General features: G+C 34.6%; 1 protein-coding gene across 5 annotated transcripts in view; it reads right to left on the minus strand.

Annotated features, from left to right (window-relative positions):
- Positions 1 to 5,968: 5,968 nt before the first annotated feature.
- The window catches only part of LOC149798698 (kelch repeat and BTB domain-containing protein 2-like), a 62,173-nt gene continuing 45,491 nt past the window's right edge, over positions 5,969 to 22,650 (minus strand). For 4 of the 5 annotated variants that reach the window (XM_089957538.1, XM_089957541.1, XM_089957540.1 and 1 more), the window contains exon 8: positions 5,969 to 20,778. In XM_089957538.1, coding sequence (XP_089813664.1) covers positions 20,585 to 20,778 — 194 coding nt within the window. In that variant the 3' untranslated portion in view covers positions 5,969 to 20,584. The remainder of the gene's footprint in view (positions 20,779 to 22,650) is intronic. The other variant, XR_016421012.1, reaches the window with a different exon arrangement.

The raw sequence follows: 22,650 nt of genomic DNA on the forward strand, positions 1-22,650 counted from the left end.
GAATTGTAATTAGGTTCTAAATTATTAAACTCTGCAGTCTTGGATTAACATTGCACAAACAGTCAACCTTACCATTAATGTAGGCATTTTACCAGATTTGTTGAAAGTAGCTGAAAAGAACTTGAATTGATAATGGTAATGGCATAATGGACCCAGAGAGTTATAAGCCTAGGACTGTTTTATGTAAAAGTATTTTGCATCAGTATAGAATACCTCAAGATGCTCAATCAGCTTTTAGAGAAAAGAACAAAAGTCAAACAGCGCTTGTTAACATTATTGGAAACTGGATAAAATGCATCAATAATAACAAAAATGCTGGTACTGGTTTTGTTGATCTTAAAAAAGCCTTTGATCTTGTTAATTACCAAATACTCTGCAGATACATTGTTTTTGAACCAGAAATGGTTAAACTCTCATGAAGTATTATTTTTAGGCAACCAGTTTTGATTGCTGCAGTATACTGCCATAGGGTTCTATTCTGGGTTCTCTATTGTTTATGCTGTATATCAACGATCTTTCAATATGTGTAAATCTAATACTGATATAGATGATGCTGACACTATTCAAAGGGAAATGTGTATTCAAAGGGAAACGTGTATTCAAAGGGAAATGTGCTGGATGAAATATAATTGCAGTCTCAGGAAAACATTGAATGGTGTAGTAAAGTGGTGTGAATGGTGTAGTAAAGTGGTGTCAAAACAACATTGCAATTAATAAAGAAAAACTACTGAATTAGCCAACAGAGGTGATAAATTCAGGACTGTAACTCTTTCGATAGATAACTAAGTTTAGGTATGTTTTAGGTGTACATGTGGATGAATCATTTAATTGGGCTCAACAAATCTTTAATGTGTATTCCAAACTAACTTCTGTTGTTTCTCTGCCCAGAATGTTTGACAAATATCTGATTACATGAAGAAGAAAAATGCTTACCTTACTTCCATTCTTAATTATCACAAACTTATATGGGGACATTCTTTAAAGAAATAAGCATTATACATCACAAAGACACAAAGGCAAGCATTGAGAATAGAATCCAGTTCATGGTCATGTTCATGGGGAAAACTAATTTTGCTGGACCAAGATCGAAACTCTGTAAAATAGTCATTTAGTTACCCTTGTGCCCAAATATGGAATGCCATGTTACAACAAACTATAATAATGCCAATTACTGGTAAAGGAAGTTTCAAGTCAGAGTTTATGCAATTTCAGGCAACTAACTTAAATAGCAACCAGTAATTCAAACATGGCCTTCTCAGTCTCCCTGCAGTTGCACCATCAAGTAACTTTTCATGGTATCTGTCCTCCTTGACTTTTAATGTGTTCATTAGATGGCAGTAAGTTAATAATTTCAGATGTCTTTGTAAATGTTTTAATTTGTAGTGCATTTGTGTATGCATATGTGTATACATGTATTGTGAATGAAGTGTTAGGTTAACATCTTTTTTCTCTTTTTTTGTTGTCATTTTATTAGAGTTATACAGCTAGTAACATGCCTTATATATTGAGTGAATACAATGTAAGTATGTATTTAAATGTGTTTTATGAAAGAAAATGCCCATCTTTTAAATTAGTTACGGTATTTTACTTTACATTGATGTTCACCCTTTATTTCTGGGGGATGCATGGAAGATTAGCAACAGTCAAATATGTAACCCTCATTATAAAAAGTTATTATTGATTATGAAGCCAGTTATCTTTGAATCTGCTGAACATATTCAAAATCTTGTGAGAAAATTTCCATCATGAATAGTTGAACAAAACCCACATGACTGCATAATTATTACTTACAAGCAAAGAAAATTTCCACAGAATTCACAATAAATCATTAAGATGACTTTGCTATAGTTATCTGAAACATGCAACTTTGAAATTACATGTATTTAGCTTAGAACAATCGACAATTCATTGTTCTCTCATCAATGAGTTATTCATTTTGGTTTATTAAATAATTTCACTTCATTCCTACTCCATGTACAAGATTAACACTATATTCTGCTATTATAAGCCTATTTAATTCTTGGAGCATAATTCTGGGTACTTTTATTATCTAACTGTCATGTAAACACTAGCCAAGACGTGAAGAAAAAGTGGGAGTTATCGTGTTGAAACGATTTTTAGTGAAGAAAAGCTTCACACAAAAAAGATGACACAGTTCTAAAGTGCATCACAGAAAATATCTGGTATTTGGAAGATTAAAACACTTAATTGGAAAGAAATTAACTGAACAAATAATGCATGCAGCCCTTAGATACATTTGGTTGTGCATTTGCCTGCATAGCACAATGCAATCTGTGCATTACAGTTTCAGGTAGTGAAGATGTACATAATAATTACATTGTAGTTCCATTGAAATTTGTGTTGTTTGGGTAATAACCACATTCATAAGCTTCTGGTAACAGTTCAGTACTATTGCCAAGTTTCAAGGATATACTCACCTCTTTGTTTATTTCTTACCAATGGCACTGGAGAAAAAGCATGATACCTTTTTTTATCTTAACACTAGAAGTTTGCTTCAGTTCCATTCACAGTTATGTAATTAGCACAAATGCTCAAACTGTTTATACATAGAGAGGTCCCAAGTGGTCTAAAGCACTCACCATTACGGATCACTGCCATTTCATCTCTGTCTGCGTGGGTTCCAGTCATGGGTTTGGCCAATGTGGGTACATGAGAAAGCTTGCCAGTAGCTTCTCGTGGGTCAGCAGTTATTTCCAGGACTTTCCCAGGTTCTTCCTCCACCATTTATACTGGCCATCATGTATAGCCATCAAGATATGTGCTGAAAAATGGCGTTAAACCCTACAACAACAAAAAACTGTTTATAATGTATGAAATGGTCATTTTCTATCAGTTTGTCCATGTAAATTTCAGTAAAAATTACATAAACAATTCTTAATGTACATTTAATTACTGTATGTCACAAAATCTGTACGCAGCAAATTTGAAACTGTCTGCAGTATTAGTAAACTATAGTGTCAGCTAACTGAGATAGTTTATTCGATATGTCCAACTTCTCATCACAGAATGTATTCATTTATGATTCTGTGTATGTAAGGTGGCGCTATACAGTTTCGCATTTTGCATAGGGTTAGGATTTTAAAGAAAAAGAATGTCCCCGGCTTTCCTCACTGGTTATACTGGCTATTTAAAAAAGACCTTGTATATCTTAGGTATAATGCAAAGAACCTTTAATTCCCTTTATTTTGGTGTATGATTGATGGGTGTACTATGGGTTATAGAGTATACAGCTTGGCCTTACTTCAAATGTGTACCTTTCGAAAAAGTACTAGCTCTACTTGGTCATTTTCACTTCCTGAACTTCAGAGGTCAATTGTATAAGAAAGAGCCGATAACTTTTTTTACATTTTATATATTTGGTAATTCATTCATTACACTTTCAGAAGCTGGTATTGTCTAGTCTGGCAAAATTAATTTTCCCTATTTTAATAGTTGCTATGTATAGTGTACTTTAGACTAATTCAGACTGATTTTTTAACACAAGGGAGCAGTCATTTTAGTTAGCAGTGTGCTTAAATCATGTAAAATTTCCAAAAGTACAATATCCAAAAGAAATATCGTCCACACTACATTAATGTAGCATAGAGGTATGCAAACATTCTCTCCACTGTGCATGTTTTAAATGCGAACTACTTCACCTTACATACGTCACTCTCTCAAAAGTACATATTATCTGGTGAGCGCCACCTAATGTTATTTGTCAATATTAACGTTTCATGGGTCTTAGTATTTTATGTGTCATTTGTTAATGTTGCAGGAGTCTTTGTTGTTGTTGTTGTTGTAAGGTTTAACGCCATTTTTCAGCACACAATACATGGTGGCCAGTATTAATGGTGGAGGAAAAACCCGGGAAAACCCTGGAAAGAACCACCGACCCACTGGAAGCTACTGGCAAGCAGGAGTCTTTGTACATGTTTAAATCTTTGTGAACAGCGCCTTTGTGAACATAGCTTTCATTTTAATTTCTGAAGCATGTCTTGTGTACAAATCTTTTATATAAGTCTCATCTACAAGTCTTTTACTATTGTTGGTGTAAAGGGCTGAGTAGAGTTTATGCTAATGTTTTAAAAATCAACTGTTCTCAATTTCAGCTTTTGAAGGTCAGGAGGAATGATGGCTGCAACACTATGTAGTGGTTCCATTAAATTTCTATTTTGTATAGTTATGGATGTCCATGGTTGGAATTTGGAAATCCATTACCTCAAGCCTGGAAATTTCACCATTCCATGCATGTTCTGTATTCAATAGTGTCAGAAGTACAGCGTTAGCAGTGTATGGACCCTGTGAAGTCTGCAAACCAGTAAGATTGTAAAATGTACAGCAGTGTATGTACCCTGTCAAGTGTGCAGTTCAGTAAGATTGCAAAGTGTACAGTAGTGTATGTGCCATTTTATTTGCAGTCCAGTAAGGTTGTTAAATGTAGAGCAGCATATGTACCATGTGAAGTCTGTAGTCCAGTAAGGTTGTAAAATGTACAGCAGTGTATGTACCCTGTGAAGTCTGCAGTTAAGTAAGATTGTAAAATGTACAGCAGCGTATGTACCCTGTGAAGTCTGTAGTCCAGTAAGGCTGTAAAATGTACAGCAGTGTATGTACCTTGTGAAGTCTGCAGTTCAGTAAGATTGCAAAGTGTACAGTAGTGTATGTGCCATTTTATTTGCAGTCCAGTAAGGTTGTTAAATGTAGAGCAGCATATGTACCCTGTGAAGTCTGTAGTCCATTAAGGTTGTAAAATGTACAGCAGCGTATGTACCCTGTGAAGTCTGTAGTCCAGTAAGGTTGTAAAATGTACAACAGCATATGTACCCTATGAAGTCTGCAGTCTAGTAAGGTTGTAAAATATACAGCTGTAGTTGTCAGCACCCATTGTCAATTGGAACTCTTGAGGTTCAGTAAAAATGTACGTTTTGCTAGAAGTTGTTTTAAATGCTATGGCATTCAATAAAGTGGCTGGGAATAAGTGTACTTTCAGGGAGACAACTTGCCCTGATATACGTAAATCATGCCCATTAAACTCCGTTTTTTTCTTAACCAGTATGCACACAGTAATGGCATGGTAATGGTGACATGACAGGAAATTACATGCCTGTCGGCATATTCTTCATAGCTTATTGTAGATGAATAGTCACAATTAGCTCTCTGTGGTGGCAGAGATAAGTTCTAATTAGGAACAGAATTTTATTATTAGAGTGTATAAGCAGGAGAAAGAGAAGTCTCTTGGCCATCCAAGTGTAGAATTCATGATACGGAGAAGTTGGACACACAGGGAATATTTGTTAATGGAAACCCTGACTTTGTGAACTATATCTTAAGTTTGTACTTGCATGTAATAATATGTCATTTTAGTTTGTTTCATTTTTTTTAGCTTGCAATATAGTGACAGAATATAGATATTTTTGCTGCCAAATTAAATGGATTAGTTTGAACTGGATTAGTTTGAAAAGGATTAGTTTGAAAAAGATAAGTTTGAAAAGGATTGGTTTTAAAAGGATTAGTTACCCAGAGCTGCAGTAAGAACAACAATGTTAACTATGTGTATGTGTCACCTTTGTGCTAATGGATTTTCCTTCTATTAAAAATTCTACCATACAGTTTTAACATGCTCAGGTACCGTAAAATTGCTTCTTAAAATAAAGTTTATTAGTCATTGTATATTATCTAAACATAATGATTTCACTAGTGTTGGCTTTTTGATATTTCATGGTTTTACATATTAGAATATATTCTGGTATTTTAAACTGAAAATTGATAAAATGTTTGTGAAATAAAATAGGGAAAATAAATTAACAATCCTTTCCTTCTAATTATCACAGAAAAAATATAAACCTAAAAAACAGACATAAGGCTGGAAAACTATGGATTAAGACCAATGCAGCAATTTACACATGCTATACAATAAACAATTTATTGAAAAAGAAAATGATGAGAAAATATGACAAGATGGGTATCAATTCATAGAATGGTTTTATTTGTAACAATTTTAGCATCATGCTGAAAATTACAATCTGCAAATTCAAAACAAAAGAACAAAAGAATTGTTATTTTACAGTCTAGTGATGCAAAAGAAATCAGTCAGGTAGAAAAATTTATAATATCACTAGCAAAAACATAAATTACTAACATGGCTTCTAACCAAACATGCAACAGTAAGAAGAAAATATATTTTTAAAAATCTGTATTCAAATAATATCCCACAAAATTTACTTAACAAGTATCACAACACAATTTTACAACAATCACCATTACACTAAAAACAAATCCATACATTCAAGAACAACCATGCGGTGGTGTCTGTGATTTATCACTTACTGGTGATTACATCTGGCATGTGGTGTCTGTTTTATCATTTACTGGAAATTACAGCTGGCATGTGGTGTCTGTGTTATCATTTACTGGTGATTATGTGTTATAGTATTCCTTTCATTCCTTGCAGATAATGGATTTTCATTTGCATTTTCAATCAATTTTTTTATCAACAGTACCTATTCATATAATCTCAAACATTTTATTAAAATTTCGACTTATAAAACTGGACAAGATATCTCCTGGGCCACCGACAGGGTAGCACAGCTATGTCAAAATTATGGGGGCCCAGAACGGTCGGGAGGTGGGAGTCCACCGCCGACACAATTTGTAGTTCATAGGGACCTACTGGTGAATTTTTCCTAGGGTCCACAAATCCTATCAGAGAACCTGGATATCTCTGAACTCAAACGTTTTGCACTTGAATCCTGTGGTAGTCATACTGAGCTATGTAACCATATTATCTGGTACATACTGGACACTTAAATCAAACTGAATCACGCCAAGATAACCATTCGTGGATTTTACCTTAAATAACACATGATTCAGTATGTCACAAGTCATGGTCCTTTGTCGCCTGTGGAGTGGAACATATAAAATATGTTTGAAAGCGAATAATTAAGTAACTTACTGTGTGGAAACGAATATGGGTGTATCTGACAGTCAGGCGATAAGTATCAGCTAAACGGTGATGTATAAAGCTGACAATCAAATCCAGAAAAGGTCTAACCATTACTGAACAGCATAACATGAAGGTTAAAATCAAATAATACTCTGTTTTATCATTTACTGGTGATTACATTTGGCATGTGGTGTCTGTCTTATCATTTACTGGAAATTACAGCTGGCACGTGGTGTCTGTGTTATCATTTACTGGTGATTATGTGTTATAGTATTCCTTTCATTCCTTGCAGATAATGGATCTTCATTTGCATTTTCAATCAATTTTTTTATCAACAGTACCTATGCATATATATTCAAATTAACTACAAATTAACTGAAGGCAAGAAATACAAAGAAAAATAAAATCTATCACATGCACAAACATTCAATCAACACATGGGATATATACCTGTATACTTACAAACACATATCCATGTAATCATTCAAGCACATATACACCAACAAATGCACATAAGCTATATAGTCAGACCATGTCCTAGTAGTCACCATTACATACAAACTAAACTTTTACTTCATGAGAAAGTCATTGTTTCAATAAAGGAATACATATGAATCTATATACAAACATTTCTTATCTTGCTTTTGCTGACCAAACTCAAAATTGTCAACATAGTTCAAAAGTCAACATGTCAGATTCTAAACATTTTTATTTTATTTTTTATTTTAGGGTAGAGGGTCAAAGCAATCAGTTTGCTGGTCAGTGAGAAAATTACGCATGTTATTGCAGCAGTTAGTGATAATAAATTTATAGGATGAATTAAACCATGCATGATACAGTAACCTTATGTGGAACATAAATTTGGGAGAATAAAGAATATACCCATTTTATAATTTTGTTGAACTGTATTATAAAACATACTTATTAATAATAATAACAATAATAACCAGTGCATGATAACTGTTCAAAAACTGATAATGAAAGGTAAACCATTATACAGAGGTCACCTGCAAACAAAGGCCACCTTTGCATTTACTCTGAGATGCCCACTGTTCACAGGTTTGACTGTCACAAATCACATAGCAGACAAGTCTTTCCAAGCCATAATGGATCATAACAATCATGCTGGTCAGGAAAAATCACAGACTGGAAAGAAAATCTGACAAAGAGCAATGCAAATCTGGTGTGAAATTGGCCCATTGTTGTTTGTCGCAATTGCAAATCACACACACACACACAGCGCATATATGTATCAAGCTCACTTTCATCCATCCAATAAATATGTGTGTGTGTGTGTGTGTGCTTAAATACAGGCTTTTCCAGAAGATGCAGAAAGTGTAACAGTATACAAGCAGTATTCAAAATGCTTTCTTTTATACTCTCATAATTTAAAAATCCTCCACATGTAATACTAATGCATTAAGTAGCAAAACAGAGATGAGACATGCCCAAAAGTAACCACAAATATAAGATAAAAATGAATCTTTTGATTTTATGAGGTAATCTTCATGTAAACATTAATAATTTATAACATGAAAATGTAAGAGTAGACCAAAGTACATGTAATTATGCAGTCTTTATTTTGATAGACTAGTGATGCAATTATCCAGTCTTTATTTTGATAGACTAGTGATGTAATTATCCAGTCTTTATTTTGACAGACTAGTGATGTAATTATCCAGTCTTTATTTTGATAGACTAGTGATGTAATTATCCAGTCTTTATTTTGACAGACTAGTGAAGAAGGTGAAAGGTAATTGTGAATGGTTCATATTTAATTATATTTCATCAAGAAATTCAAGCACTTTTCAAGGACAAAAAGTTCATTTTCAAACACTCAAATTAAATGTGCGTAAGCTTAGGATGAAAGTTGATTATGGTTAGCAGGATCTCCAAAATATCAGAATTCATAAATAGTTCAGATTAAACAAGGCCTAGGTGAGGACAATGGGACTTTGGGGCATGTGATGTGCAGTCATCCCAACTACATCGGTTTGAGAGTTAGTACTATCATTTGGCAGGGTTTATAACTAATTCTTGACTTTTTTCATGTCGAAGCACAACAGATTCTAAATTCATTCCTGCTGTTTTTATTCAGTTTTGTATATGCCATTCAACTTCAAAACCATTCTACTCTTCAGAGGTTAATTTTGCTCTACAAGTCCCTTGTAATACTAATGTGGGGATTTTACAGCTAAAGACAAATGCATATAGACTTTTTGCAATTGCCAAATCCCAACAAATCTGCACTTGGTACTAGTTTGAAGGTATTTCTTCTTTGATTTTAACGTAGTAAAAAATAACAGTGCAAGCAATTTTCTACAGTTGTGAGTGATCTTGGGTGCATTGGAGCCAAAATATCCCATTCTGAGATGTTTAGATTACCATGATTGGTATGCAAGTCAACAGTACTGTTTTTACCATTACTATGTCGTAATGTGACTTTGACTATAATGTCTTTCAACAAAGACAACACACAGCTCATTGTTTATCCTTTCGCTTACCTGCCATGTATACAGAGTTCAGTGCTTATGGCAAATTTTGTTGGCAAATACGATTCCCATAACAAAGCACTTAACACTTTTTATAGACCCTGACAGCCAAGTCCATCCATTTTACATTATGGTGCTTACAATCCCAATCAAGGCTGAGTACTAAGAAACATCAAGTCTTGATTAATATGAAAGCAACTCAACACTGAATTAAAATTTCTGAATCAGATTTCTAACATTTTTTAATGGATCTTTTACTCTTTCTAGATACAGATGTGAGTAAATTTGTTTTTAAATGAAATACATTTGTTTCCAAATTCAAGCACTTTCCAGGGACCATTAAGTATTTACTCTTCAAGCACTTTTTGGAACCAGTCTCAAATTCAAGTAATTTTCAAATTTAGGCACTTTCATGATTTTACAAACTCCAATTTGAGGCTAAAATTTTCAGCAATGGGAAAAAAGATCAAATGATTTCTTTATGTTCAGTGAAAACTTGTCACAAAACTATCTATAAACTGCTTAACAATGTTCTCTGTATATATACAAGTAACAAAAAAAGACAAAATATTCACATTCTCAGTTTTAATCACTGCAAATTATATCCATACATCTGCATTATTCTATATTATTTGTATCATTTTATATTATTTGTATCATTCTATATTATTTTTCCTTTTTACAAAAAGAATTATAAAAATTTGGTGTTAGAAAATGCCACATGTCTGTAATGCATAAATTTTCTATTAGCAGTTTAGCAAGGTACTAAAGCAAAGTTGTCTCCCCTTGAACACAAATAAGCAACTCAAGTGGCATAGTTTTCATCTCGAAACGGATGATTTTGCTTTTACAACGAACATCTTAAATTTACAACAAGCTTACAATGAAATTATTGAATTGAATCAAATTTAATTAAACTGATGAAGGTTTCTGAAATTTCAGATGAAATTTGTACATGTAATTCTCTACATATTAAAATTGAAAAATCTGCCCAACATTTTTAATTCTCTCTCGATTACAATTATACATTGTCACAAAAAGTGCAAGCCATCATTTCAAAATCAAGCATTATGCAGAAATCTTTGAGCATGGCCTGTTCAGTAAAGTACCATTCCTAAAATCTGTATATGCCTTTCCATGTTTTTGTTTCAATGAAATCTTGACATATTTTCATCCAACTATAGCAGTTATACAATTTCTCACATTTACAACAAGATAAGCTGCAATTTTGACTTCTCCAGAGATGGCCTTGGGATTTCAAAATATTTCACTACTAATTTCACAACTTGCCTTTTTTCGTGCCACAATCTGATTCACTGTAAACATTTCTTATGTCATATTTACTGTTTTCAGATAATTCTTAACTATTTTATTACAACTATGGGTCAGTCATTTCTCTAACGTTTTGTTCAAAATAATTTAACTTAACTCCTGGAGGTAAAAAAGACATTACTGTCCATTTTATATCAAGAAATGTGTTTCAAACCTAAAACAAATGCAAACGGAAATTCAAGTACAGCTGTATTTTTGTGTGTATCATTGCACATGCAATGGTGTGAAAGGTATTTTAACATTTATTAAAATTCTGAACAACAAATATTCAGTTATAATTACTGCAACATAATCCAACTATCCACTGCAATCTTATCTTTAATATGAATCTGATTTTACAAACCTCACAAATAAAATAAGACTAAATAACACTGGGAATTGAACAAAGTTAAACAAGAAAGTTAATAGTGATTTTTTTAAAAAATACATAAGATTTAAATTGTTTCATATTAAAGTTTTGTTGTGCTAATTTTTGGAATACTTACTAACCAAACCAATTATGTATTGCTTTAATAAAGGCCTACTTCCAAGACAGAACAAAAAGTTTATAAATAAGTAACATTAGTGGGAAGTGAGATTTAACAGCCACTTTTCAACAGTTTGGCAATGTTTTGATTAAAAGTTTTTCATCTGCATACCTTTCCTAAAGCCACTGATAGAGTCAGACCATACTTGGCTTTAATCATTATGACACTAAAGCTATTCATTGTAATACATATACACACACATCTTCGCTGTCAAGGTCCCAGTCATAAAAAAATTTCTTTTAGGTTCTGGTTAAATTTTTCATATAAATTTTTCTTTTAACATAAATTTTTTGTGGACTAAAATATAATGAAATTATTGGTCTAAAACCAAAATCGGAAAAATGAATCAAATTAAAGTCAACTGAATTACATATTTTTCCAAGGAAATTAAAGGCATTGAAACCAAAACGTTTAGTTATGCAACCACTCTTGGGAATGCAACTATCATGTATGGGGGTTAGCTGCACTGAGTCATCAATACTTTTGCAGCCACACTGATGAATTGATACTTTTCAGATATTGATACACATATTGATATAAGAGGTGAAGATTAAATACAAAATGAAATTTAGCTGGTACTAGTTACTTTCATCTTCAGCAGTCATGAATAATTTCTAAAAATTTGCCATTTATTTGAGACAGGCACTCATTTTTAAGTAAAAAGATAAACTATTGACAACAACCAGTTGCCTTTTACAAATTAACACAAAGCTATGTGATTTAAAATCTGTCTCCAACACCTGCAGGTTTCACACAGACCATTAAGGTTTGTAAAATGTCTGGTCACCATTTCATGAAAAATTACTTATTGTTCAAAAGTTTATGAAAGTTTGTGAATCTGGTGGAAATGGGAGTTTAGTTTTCTCTTTGTCTTAATATATTTTCATTCTGTAAAAAAAATGCATTTAACATATCGGTATGATGTCACATACCCTTTAACCTCTCAGTAAGAGAAGCAACTCATGAACCAGATGTTTGTATGTGTAGGATCATGAATGTGTTTCAGTCATCTTTGAAGCACATTCTTCTGCCAAGATTTTGTCTTCAGAGTTTTTGGAACGTTATTAGTGGTGCAGAATTGATCCATATGTAATTCAGAATCGATCCATATGTAATTCAACATTTTATTCTATCTTTTGGACTTCTGTCATTCCATAAATGCCTGGAATGTACTCTTTTCAAGCCAAATGGCTTGAGAAGTCAGACTTGAAATCAGGGTTAAATAAAAAGATCCCAGTGGTAATGAACAGTGAGCATTATGCTCTGTTTGTACGAAAGCTTCAAAGTATCTGCAATGGAACAGCAAGCTGCTTCCAGTTACGGAAATAGCATAACAACAAGATTTACTAAAACAGTCACAAACAGCAGTGCCACTTTCAAGTTTTATTTATTGCAGAATTGAAGGGCCTTTGAATGAGGACATGTTCAGCTCTTCAAAGACACCAAAGTAAGTACACATCATTTTGATTCAAAATTTCTTGGACATGCAAGAGCTGAAGACCTCCACATTGCAGTCGAAGAAGCATTAATGCGTATTGCACTTAATAACATGACAGATTTCCATGGATGGGTTAAACGAAAACTGTACAGATTGCTTCAGGCAGAAATTCAAAAGCAGGCAGGAACTTACAAACTTTTGCAGGTAGGAAGCTGTAGAATTCATATCCTTCACAATGCTTTTCAAGCTGGGTGTGCGGCAGCTGTGTGAGACATGGAGATACAACTTACAAGGATATTCATACTCATTAAGGATTATCCAGCCAGTAGAGAAGAGTATATAAAAACTACAGGCTGTAAAAACTTCTCGCTTCTGCCTCACTAGCACAGATATTTAATATTTTCAGTTCTGATTTCAATTTCTTCAGACTTGTGAAATCTGGTGCACTTATAATACTGAATTATGCATAATATTTATTTTAATTTAATTGTAATGTGATCATCTAAACCTTCCTGTTATATTTATATTTAAAATCTTCAGAAGAAAAAGGAAGAAATTAATAACCAATCCAATTTATTTTTAACCAAGGTATCCCTGTATCATTGATTATGACAGTTCATTATTTAAAAAACTTGTATTTATGGATATTGTTCTGACTTGTGCAACATTTTGTTTTAATTTTCATATTGTTATGCCATCGGGTGCTGAGAGTATGCTTTCGGATTTTATGAGTAAAAGTCGCATGATCGACAGTGGTAAGCACGAGGTTCCATCTGCCATTTCTGTTAAACAGGGAACTCATTGTTGAGCTCCAGCATTTTCTAGTTCTATCCATTCTCGTTACAGCCTTGTAAAATTATATGTGAGTACTTATTAGTGTGGTTACACTAGATTTTTTAGACATCATTAATATAGTAAGATTGTACAATACAGTTTTATCAGGGAATTTCTTGTGGCATGCATGAGCACATTCTGGAGAAAACTATTCAAAAATGTGAAGGTTGCTATTTAAATGTGGAGTTGTATTTCAGTTAGTAATAACAGAATCCCTTCTAGCATTTGTTATAACATTTGTTGTTGTTGTTGTAGTAGTAGGGTTTAACACCATTTTTCAGCACACGATAGGCTATACATAGCGGCCAGTATTAATAGTGGAGGAAGAACCCAGGAAAACCGCGGAAAGAACCACCGACCCACGAGAAACTACTGGCAAGCTTACTCACATACCCACATTGCCTTAATCCGAGACTCGAACCCACGCAGACAGAGGTGAGATAGCAGTGATCCGTAACGGAGAGCACATTAGACCACTCAGCCACTCCAGGCCCCTAACATTTGTAGTTTTGTTTTGATGTTTAATTGCAGCTTATTTAAAGACATGTAAAATGATGCAAGACTTTAGTAAATCAGAATAAATGAGTCAATGTTAATATATAGCATATAAATCAGCATACATGAGTCATTGTTAATATACAGAATCATACACAGATTTGTATACTTTATGGTCTAGTTTAAAGGTACACAAAACATATTGTGTGCATGTGTAAATATGCATCCCTTCAGTATTCAAAGGTGTAATGATTACTGTATCTCCTTTAGTTTTCTTTCAGTTTTACATTTCTCCCAATTACACAACAGTGTTAAGTTTATATGGATTATACAACAGACTGTGTTAAGTTTATATGGATTATAAACAGACTGTGTTAATTTTATGTGGCTTATACAACACACTGTGTTAAGTTGATATGGAGAGTTGGAATAAATTCTACTAGATTCTGATGATCATTCTTGTCTCCATATGTTTTATTGGAACTTTGTTTAGCTATCTGTTTAGTCATGCAGTTACAAGCAACGAGGGCAGAACAGTACAGATATAGACCACACTGCGAGCTCAAGTACAGCAGACACATTTTATCATATGGCTACATCTCTACCTGCCAGGTCAACTAATATGGCTACACTTCAGATATTCAGCCACTTCAAGGATCAGATCAAGAACTACAGGTCTGCTGCTATGTCTATCAACGATGCTAATACAGCCACAGCTAGCATACAACTACTACAGCAGACCATCTCATTGAACTACAATATGCCTACAAGTACTGAACTACTGCAGTCTTGAGCAAGTAAAGGAAATTACTCAGCCTAATGAGACAACTGTTACTGATGCTCCAGATTAACTTCAAGAGAAGACGAATTATGCTTGGCCTTGTCGGAGAGTTACATTGACACAAAAAGGCTTGAAAAAAAACAGGAAACTGACCAAGATGACTTTCATAACTAGAAAGAGCATGGAATAGGATCGAGAGTGACATTATCAACATTGCAAGTGCTGTCTTGATCACTTACTGGAAATCGGATCCTGCTGCTCAGATTCATCATGGCTAGTTGCAAAATCTATAAACTCTATGCAAACATATCAACGACTAGTGGATGTGCATGCATGTGTGTGTGAGTGTGTGTGTGTGATTTGGATTTTTAACATAGCTTTAACAATTTTTCAGTCATATCGCTACGATGTCTGCAGTGTGGCAGTTTATACTGACGTCTAGCACTGGGGCATCATGCCGCAGACACGTAACATGATGTCCCACCCAGTCCCATGATCCTGACACCAGGCCGACCAGTCCTAACACTAACCTCTTAATGCTGAGCACCAAGCAAGGCAGCTGTTAGTATCATTTTTGTAAGTCTTTGGTATGACTCGGCCGGGGTTCGAACGCACAACCTCCTGCTTCCAAGACGGATGCTCTAACCACTAGGCCACTGGAACGGTCACAAAAGAAATATCAGAGGACAAAATGAATGAAGCTGAAAGCAATAAATCACAGAAGAGAAAGACAATGGATGAAGATCTTGCAAATCTATGGAAAGAAAGATGAAGATTTCTGAGCAAAATAACTGAAGACCTCTGCAGACAAATTTGCACTAGAGGCAGAAGAAAACGAAAATTACATTGACAATCTAATGATCTTTGATACAAAACTAAAGGAAAGAAAGAGTTCTTGAACACATTGGAACATGTTCTTGAACACACTGGAACAAGATAGTACAGATAAAGAAAACAAACTGGCAGATAATTTTGGCTAGTTATTTCTCTGTTGTTCATATGACTGACTCTCACAAATACTTTATAGTTCGAAAAACATTTAGTTTTAATTTATAAATCTGTTTAATGAGGATCCTTTCTTTCCTTTTGACATTATGAATGCCTGAATGATGTGCTGAGGAAAATGGTGTGCAAGACACTCAAACAGCGATTATTACATTTAAAATAAAGTTTTATAATGACTGTGCTTATGTACAATCACTACCCCCAAGTGACCTTCACTTGGGTTGCACAGAAGTATGTTTACCTATGCTAATTACTCAGCTCTCTGTTGACATGTAATGTACATGTCAAATGTTTTTATGTCAGTAGGTCATGAAATTCATGAAAAGGTCATAAATTTTGTTTCTCAAAGTCTCTATGAACCCTGCCTTGTCAATTCCATGCTAATTACTTTATCCTGTCAGCATGTCCAGCCACTGATAACATACATCAATGTCAAGAAGACATTCCGAACTTGTTCGCCATTTAAGATGCACTGTATGACAGACAGGAACTTTTGGCATCCAAACTCAATCCAAGTAGATTCAAAGCAACAAACTTTGTGCAAATGTGATTATTAAATGATTGGTAAGGTACTTAAATCATACATTGGAAACAAGTTTGAAATGTCTTTTTTTTTTTTACAAAGATATCTATGTAGTCAGTTAATGAACATGCCAGTGGGATAAATAAAATTTGCACGAGAAGGGGGGAAATGGGGGAATATCAAACAGCACGTGTTTGTTGCCTTGTGTTAATTTGTAGAAGGGTAATGGATGTTGTCATTAGCTTCCATTTTACACTAACTGAAACAAGTGCCAGTGGCTGCATCAGCTGTTTTGCATCTGCATAAAATACAATGTCATGAATTTGGTTGTAAGTCATCTTAACTCCCACATCCAGACTTGTTCTGGATAAAAGTTTTCTTGCAGCATGAAACTGCACTATTCTTATGTTTTAAAGATTCACTGTAATGTCTTCCAAATTGAAGTGAAGACATGAAATCGGTTCTAATATGTTTTTAAAGTATTTATAGAGTGCAAAACAAACAGTGTGGTGACCAAGATGAGTCCTGCACCCAAACAAATAGATGAGCCTGAAGTGGCCTAAAAGCTTGAATTAAATTATCAACAACAGGTGGTTGCTGTTGTTGTTAGGTTTAATGCCATTTTTCAGCACAAGATTGGCTATACATAGCGGCCTGCATAAATGGTGTTGGAAAAATCCCGGAAAGAACCACTGGCCCATGAGAAGCTACTGGCAAGTTTTCTAACATACTCACATTGGCCAAACCCAAGACTCAAACCCACGCAGACAGAGGTGAAATGGCAGTGATCCATAACAGTGAGCGCTTTAGACCACTTGACACTCAAAGCCCCCCTCCACTAACAGGCAGTCGGTTGGAAGTATTATTTTTATGTCTAGTCACAGATGAGAATAGCATATGAACAGATGATAAGTCTATGTCTGTCAGCAATGTGCATACTGGAAATACAACCAATATATCAAGCAATGTGCATACTGGAAATACAACCAATATATCAAGCAATGTGCATACTGGAAATACAACCAATATGTCAAGCAATGTGCATACTGGAAATACAACCAATATGTCAAAACATATAAAATGGCACCACTCAGCCACTGACAGACCTTCTAAATATGAACAGATGATAAGTCTATGTCTGTCAGCAATATGCATACTGGAAATACAACCAATATGTCAACACATATAAAATGGCACCACTCAACCACTGACAGACCTAAATATGAAAAGCTGATCAAGTTGATGTGTATCAATAATCTATGATCTCATAGGCTGTATATTCAAATTATATTGATATGCCACACAGATGTAACCTTTCACACCCAGTCACAGCATTACAAAAAGTGTATTCATATACTTTTGGTTTAATTCTTTTTATTTGCTTGTAATTCTCTAAAACCCTTGATGTATTTTCTTGATACCTTGGATGAATCATAATGAAGGCAAGACAATTCATTCAGTGATGTTGTTGTTGTTGTAGGGTTTAACGTCATTTTTCCGAACATGATAGGCTATACATGGCAGCCAGTATTAATGGTGGAGGAAGAACCTGGGAAAACCACGGAAAGAACCACCGACCCACGAGAAGCTACTGGCAAGCTCTCTCACATACCCACACTGGCCGAATCCAAGACCCGAACCCACGCAGACAGAGGTGAGATGGCAGTGATCCGTAACGAAGTGCGCTTTAGACCACTTGGGGCCCCTCATTCAGTGATATATGCATCATAGAAAATTTGTCTTTCAGTTTTCATTTAAGGTTTTACATTGCTTTTATTTCCTAAAATCCCCTGATGTATTTTGTTTCTACACTGGATGAATAATGATGAAGCTTAGACAACTCAATCTGCAACATGCTTGATCTCCCCTTTTAACCTTGGTGTCAAAATCACAAGAGTTACACTAATGCCTTGACTTTGGCGCGACATTCATTTTTTTCTAACTTTCTGTTTTGTGTCGCTCGGTTAGTTAAAAGACATAACTAAAGAAGGTGATTTTTAGGTTCACATAGGAGGAATATCACTTGGTTAGCTATAAATAATTTAAAGACATGAATTTATTGAAGACACCTCTATGCAAGTAGATATTTCATTTGTTACTAAAGCATAATGTATTAAGTAAAGTGGATTAAGATCAAGTTACTTTAATCTACCTATCTTGAAAGAAAGTGGGTCAAATATGAGGTACCTTATTGGAGATAGATGCATTAAAAATATGCAAGTCAGCAGAAACATTGTGCAGCAAATTCAGTTTATTTTATCATAAATATTCAACAAATGTATATTTATTCACCAGGTTAATGCCCGCTTCTCACATTTATAACACATTTTGTTTTATACCCTTTAGGCTATTGAAAGCATGCAGTTGTGGAGACTTAACAACCAACCTGTTCCACTAGGTTACTGAAAGCAAACAGACTTGAAGACTAATGACTAACCTGTTGCACTAGGTTACTGAAAGCAAACAGTCTTGGAGATTAATTACTAACCTGTTGCACTAGGTTATTGAAAGCAAACAGACAGAGACTCACAACCATCCGGTTGCACTCTGTATTACTGATAGCATGCAGTATTGGAGACAAATGACCAGCCTGCTGACTTTGTGTTATTGATGGCAAACAGTCTTGGAGACTAATGACTAACCGGTTGCACTAGGTTATTGAAAGGAAACAGTCTTGGAGACTCACAACCATCCTGTTGCACTCTGCATTATTGATAGCATGCAGTCTTGATGACTAATGACCAGCCTGCCACACTTTGGGTTATTGATTGCATGCAGTCTTGGAGACTAATGAATGATCCTGTCAGACTCTGGGTTACTGATTGCATCCAGTCTTGGAGACTAATGAATGATCCTGTCAGACTCTGGGTTACTGATTGCATCCAGTCTTGGAGACTAATGAATGATCCTGTCAGACTCTGGGTTACTGATTGCATGCAGTCTTGGAGACTAATGAATGATCATGTCAGACTTTGGGTTACTGATTGCATGCAGTCTTGGAGACTAATGACCAGCCCATTGCACTTTGGGTTATTGACAGCATGCAGTGATGAAGACTAATGACCAGCCTGCCACACTTTGGGTTATTGATTGCCTGCAGTCTTGGAGACAAATGAATGATCCTGTCAGACTTTGGGTTACTGATTGCATGCAGTCTTGGAGACTAATGACCAGCCCATTGCACTTTGGGTTATTGACAGCATGCAGTGTTGGAGACTAATGAACAGCCTGTTGCACTTTGGGTTATTGACAGCATGCAGTGTTGGAGACTAATGAACAGCCTGTTGCACTTTGGGTTATTGATAGCATGCATTCTTGGAGACTAAAAGCCAGTCAGTTGCACATTTTCACATGTCTATTGTTCAGTTCTTTTATCAATATTTCTGCACATAACTAGACAACTATTAGTAACATTTGATGGGAACATCATACTGGACATTTAGCTTACTATTTATATTTATAAAGTTCTTTTAATGGGGTCCATTGGGCAGTGACTTTGTATCAGTGGAGTTGATAGGGCAGTGGCTTTATATCAATGGAGTCGATTGGGCAGTGGCTTTGTATCAATGGAGTCTATCGGGCAGTGGCTTTGTATTAATTGGGGTCCACTGGGCAGTGACTTTGCATCAGCGGGGTCCATTGGGCATTGGCTTTGTATCAGTGGGGTAACCATGGTGATAACATTTTCTCTGATGAAAATGCCAAATGAAGTTGTGTAACTACTATGTTTCCATTTGAATATTTGACTCCCAGAGTGATAGTATTACCAGGTGTCTTGAGCTAAATTATTTCCTACTTTTCTTACCAGACAGTATTATCCATAAAATAATCCAAGGCTGGATAAATCTACCTTGGCTTGACGTTAGATAAGTCTACAGGTATCTTTCCCTGTCTAGAGTACAATTCACACTAAGAATGCTAAATTATTATTTAACTATACAGTATCAAATAAAAAATACATGGTAGGCAATAGAAAAATCTGCTACTTTTGCCATCATATACACTCTTAAAATCTATCTCCTTATGCTAGATTTTTACCAAACCTGCCAAGACTTGGTTAAAATTCTATTAATACATGATCCCGTCATTATAATGTACTTTGTTAAATGAGATTCTGGATATAACACAAAACTGCAATAGACCCTATGACCAAAATCAAACAAGGTGACAATATATTAATATTACTTTATACATAGCCAATAACACATTTTTCATTTTTGCTTCACAACTTCATGCTGTATGTTTGCCACCACACAACCAAATGTACTCATCACAGTGGGAAGCTCCTGACCCTCCACCCAGCTTTGCCTCCCCTTGTCCTCCTTCAGCCAACATAGTCCTGCCATCCAGCTCTTGTCATCCTCCCCACCCACTATCAAGATGGTGTTCCCATACTTCACTACACCTAAAAGCATAAATTCTCACTATCAAGATGTGTTCCCACACTTCATTACATCTAAAAACATAAATTCTCACTATTAAGATAGTGTTACTATATTTCACTACAATTTATAAACATAAATTCTCACTATCAAAATGGTGTTCCCATACTTCATTACACCTAAAAAGATAAATTCTCATTATCAAGATGGTGTTCCCATACTTCACTACACCTAAAAAGATAAATTCTCACTATCAAGATGGTATTCCCATACTTCATTACACCTAAAAAGATAAGTTCTCATTATCAAGATGGTGTTCCCATACTTCACTACAACTAAAAACATAAATTCTCATTATCAAGATGGTGTTCCCATACTTCACTACAACTAAAAACAAATTCTCACTATCAAGATGGTGTTACCATACTTCACTACATCTTAAAGCATAAATTCTCACTATGATGATGGTGTTCCTATACTTCACTACAGCTCATAAACAAATTCTCACTATCAAGATGGTATTCCCATACTTCATTACACCTAAAAAGATAAATTCTCATTATCAAATGGTGTTCATATACTTTACTACACCTGAACAAATTCTCACTATTAAGATGGTATTCCCATACTTCATTACACCTAAAAAGATAAATTCTCTTTATCAAATGGTGTTAAGATACTTTACTACACCTGAACAAATTCTCACTATCAACATGGTATTCCTATACTTCACTACACCTAAAAACATAAATTCTCACTATCAGGATGGTGTTCCTATACTTCACTACACCTAAAACAAATTCTCACTATCAAGATGGTGTTCTTATACTTCACTACAACTAAAAACAAATTCTCACTATCAAGATGGTGTTCCTATAGTTCACACAACTAAAAACAAATTCTCACTATCATTATGGTGTTCCCATACTTCACTACAACTAAAAACATAAATTCTCACTATCAAGATGGTGTTACCATACTTCACTACATCTTAAAGCATAAATTCTCACTATGATGATGGTGTTCCTATACTTCACTACAGCTCATAAACAAATTCTCACTATCAAGATGGTATTCCCATACTTCATTACACCTAAAAAGATAAATTCTCATTATCAAATGGTGTTCAGATACTTTACTACACCTGAACAAATTCTCACTATCAACATGGTGTTCCTATACTTCACTACACCTAAAAACATAAATTCTCACTATCAGGATGGTGTTCCTATACTTCACTACACCTAAAACAAATTCTCACTATCAAGATGGTGTTCCTATATTCACTACACCTAAAAACAAATTCTCACTATCAAGATGGTGTTCCTATACTTCACTACAACTAAAAACAAATTCTCACTATCAAGATGGTGTTCCTATAGTTCACACAACTAAAAACAAATTCTCACTATCATTATGGTGTTCCCATACTTCACAACTAAAAACATAAATTCTCACTATCAAGATGGTGTTCATATACTTTACCACACCTGAACAAATTCTCACTATCAAGATGGTGTTCCTATACTTCACTACACCTAAAAATATAAATTCTCACTATCAGGATTGTGTTCCTATACTTCACTACACCTAAAACAAATTCTCACTATCAAGATGGTGTACCTATACTTCACTAGACCTAAAAACAAATTCTCACTATCAAGTTGGTGTTCCTATACTTTACTACACCTAAAAACAAATTCTCACTATCAAGATGGTGTTCCTATAGTTCACACAACTAAAAACAAATTCTCACTATCATTATGGTGTTCCCATACTTCACTACAACTAAAAACATAAATTCTCACTATCAAAATGGTGTTCATATACTTTACTACACCTGAACAAATTCTCACTATCAAGATGGTGTTCCTATACTTCACTACACCTAAAAA

Source organism: Sinohyriopsis cumingii, chromosome 5, assembly GCF_028554795.1.
Source record: "Sinohyriopsis cumingii isolate HCF-2022 chromosome 5, ASM2855479v2, whole genome shotgun sequence".
Taxonomy (NCBI): domain Eukaryota; kingdom Metazoa; phylum Mollusca; class Bivalvia; order Unionida; family Unionidae; genus Sinohyriopsis; species Sinohyriopsis cumingii.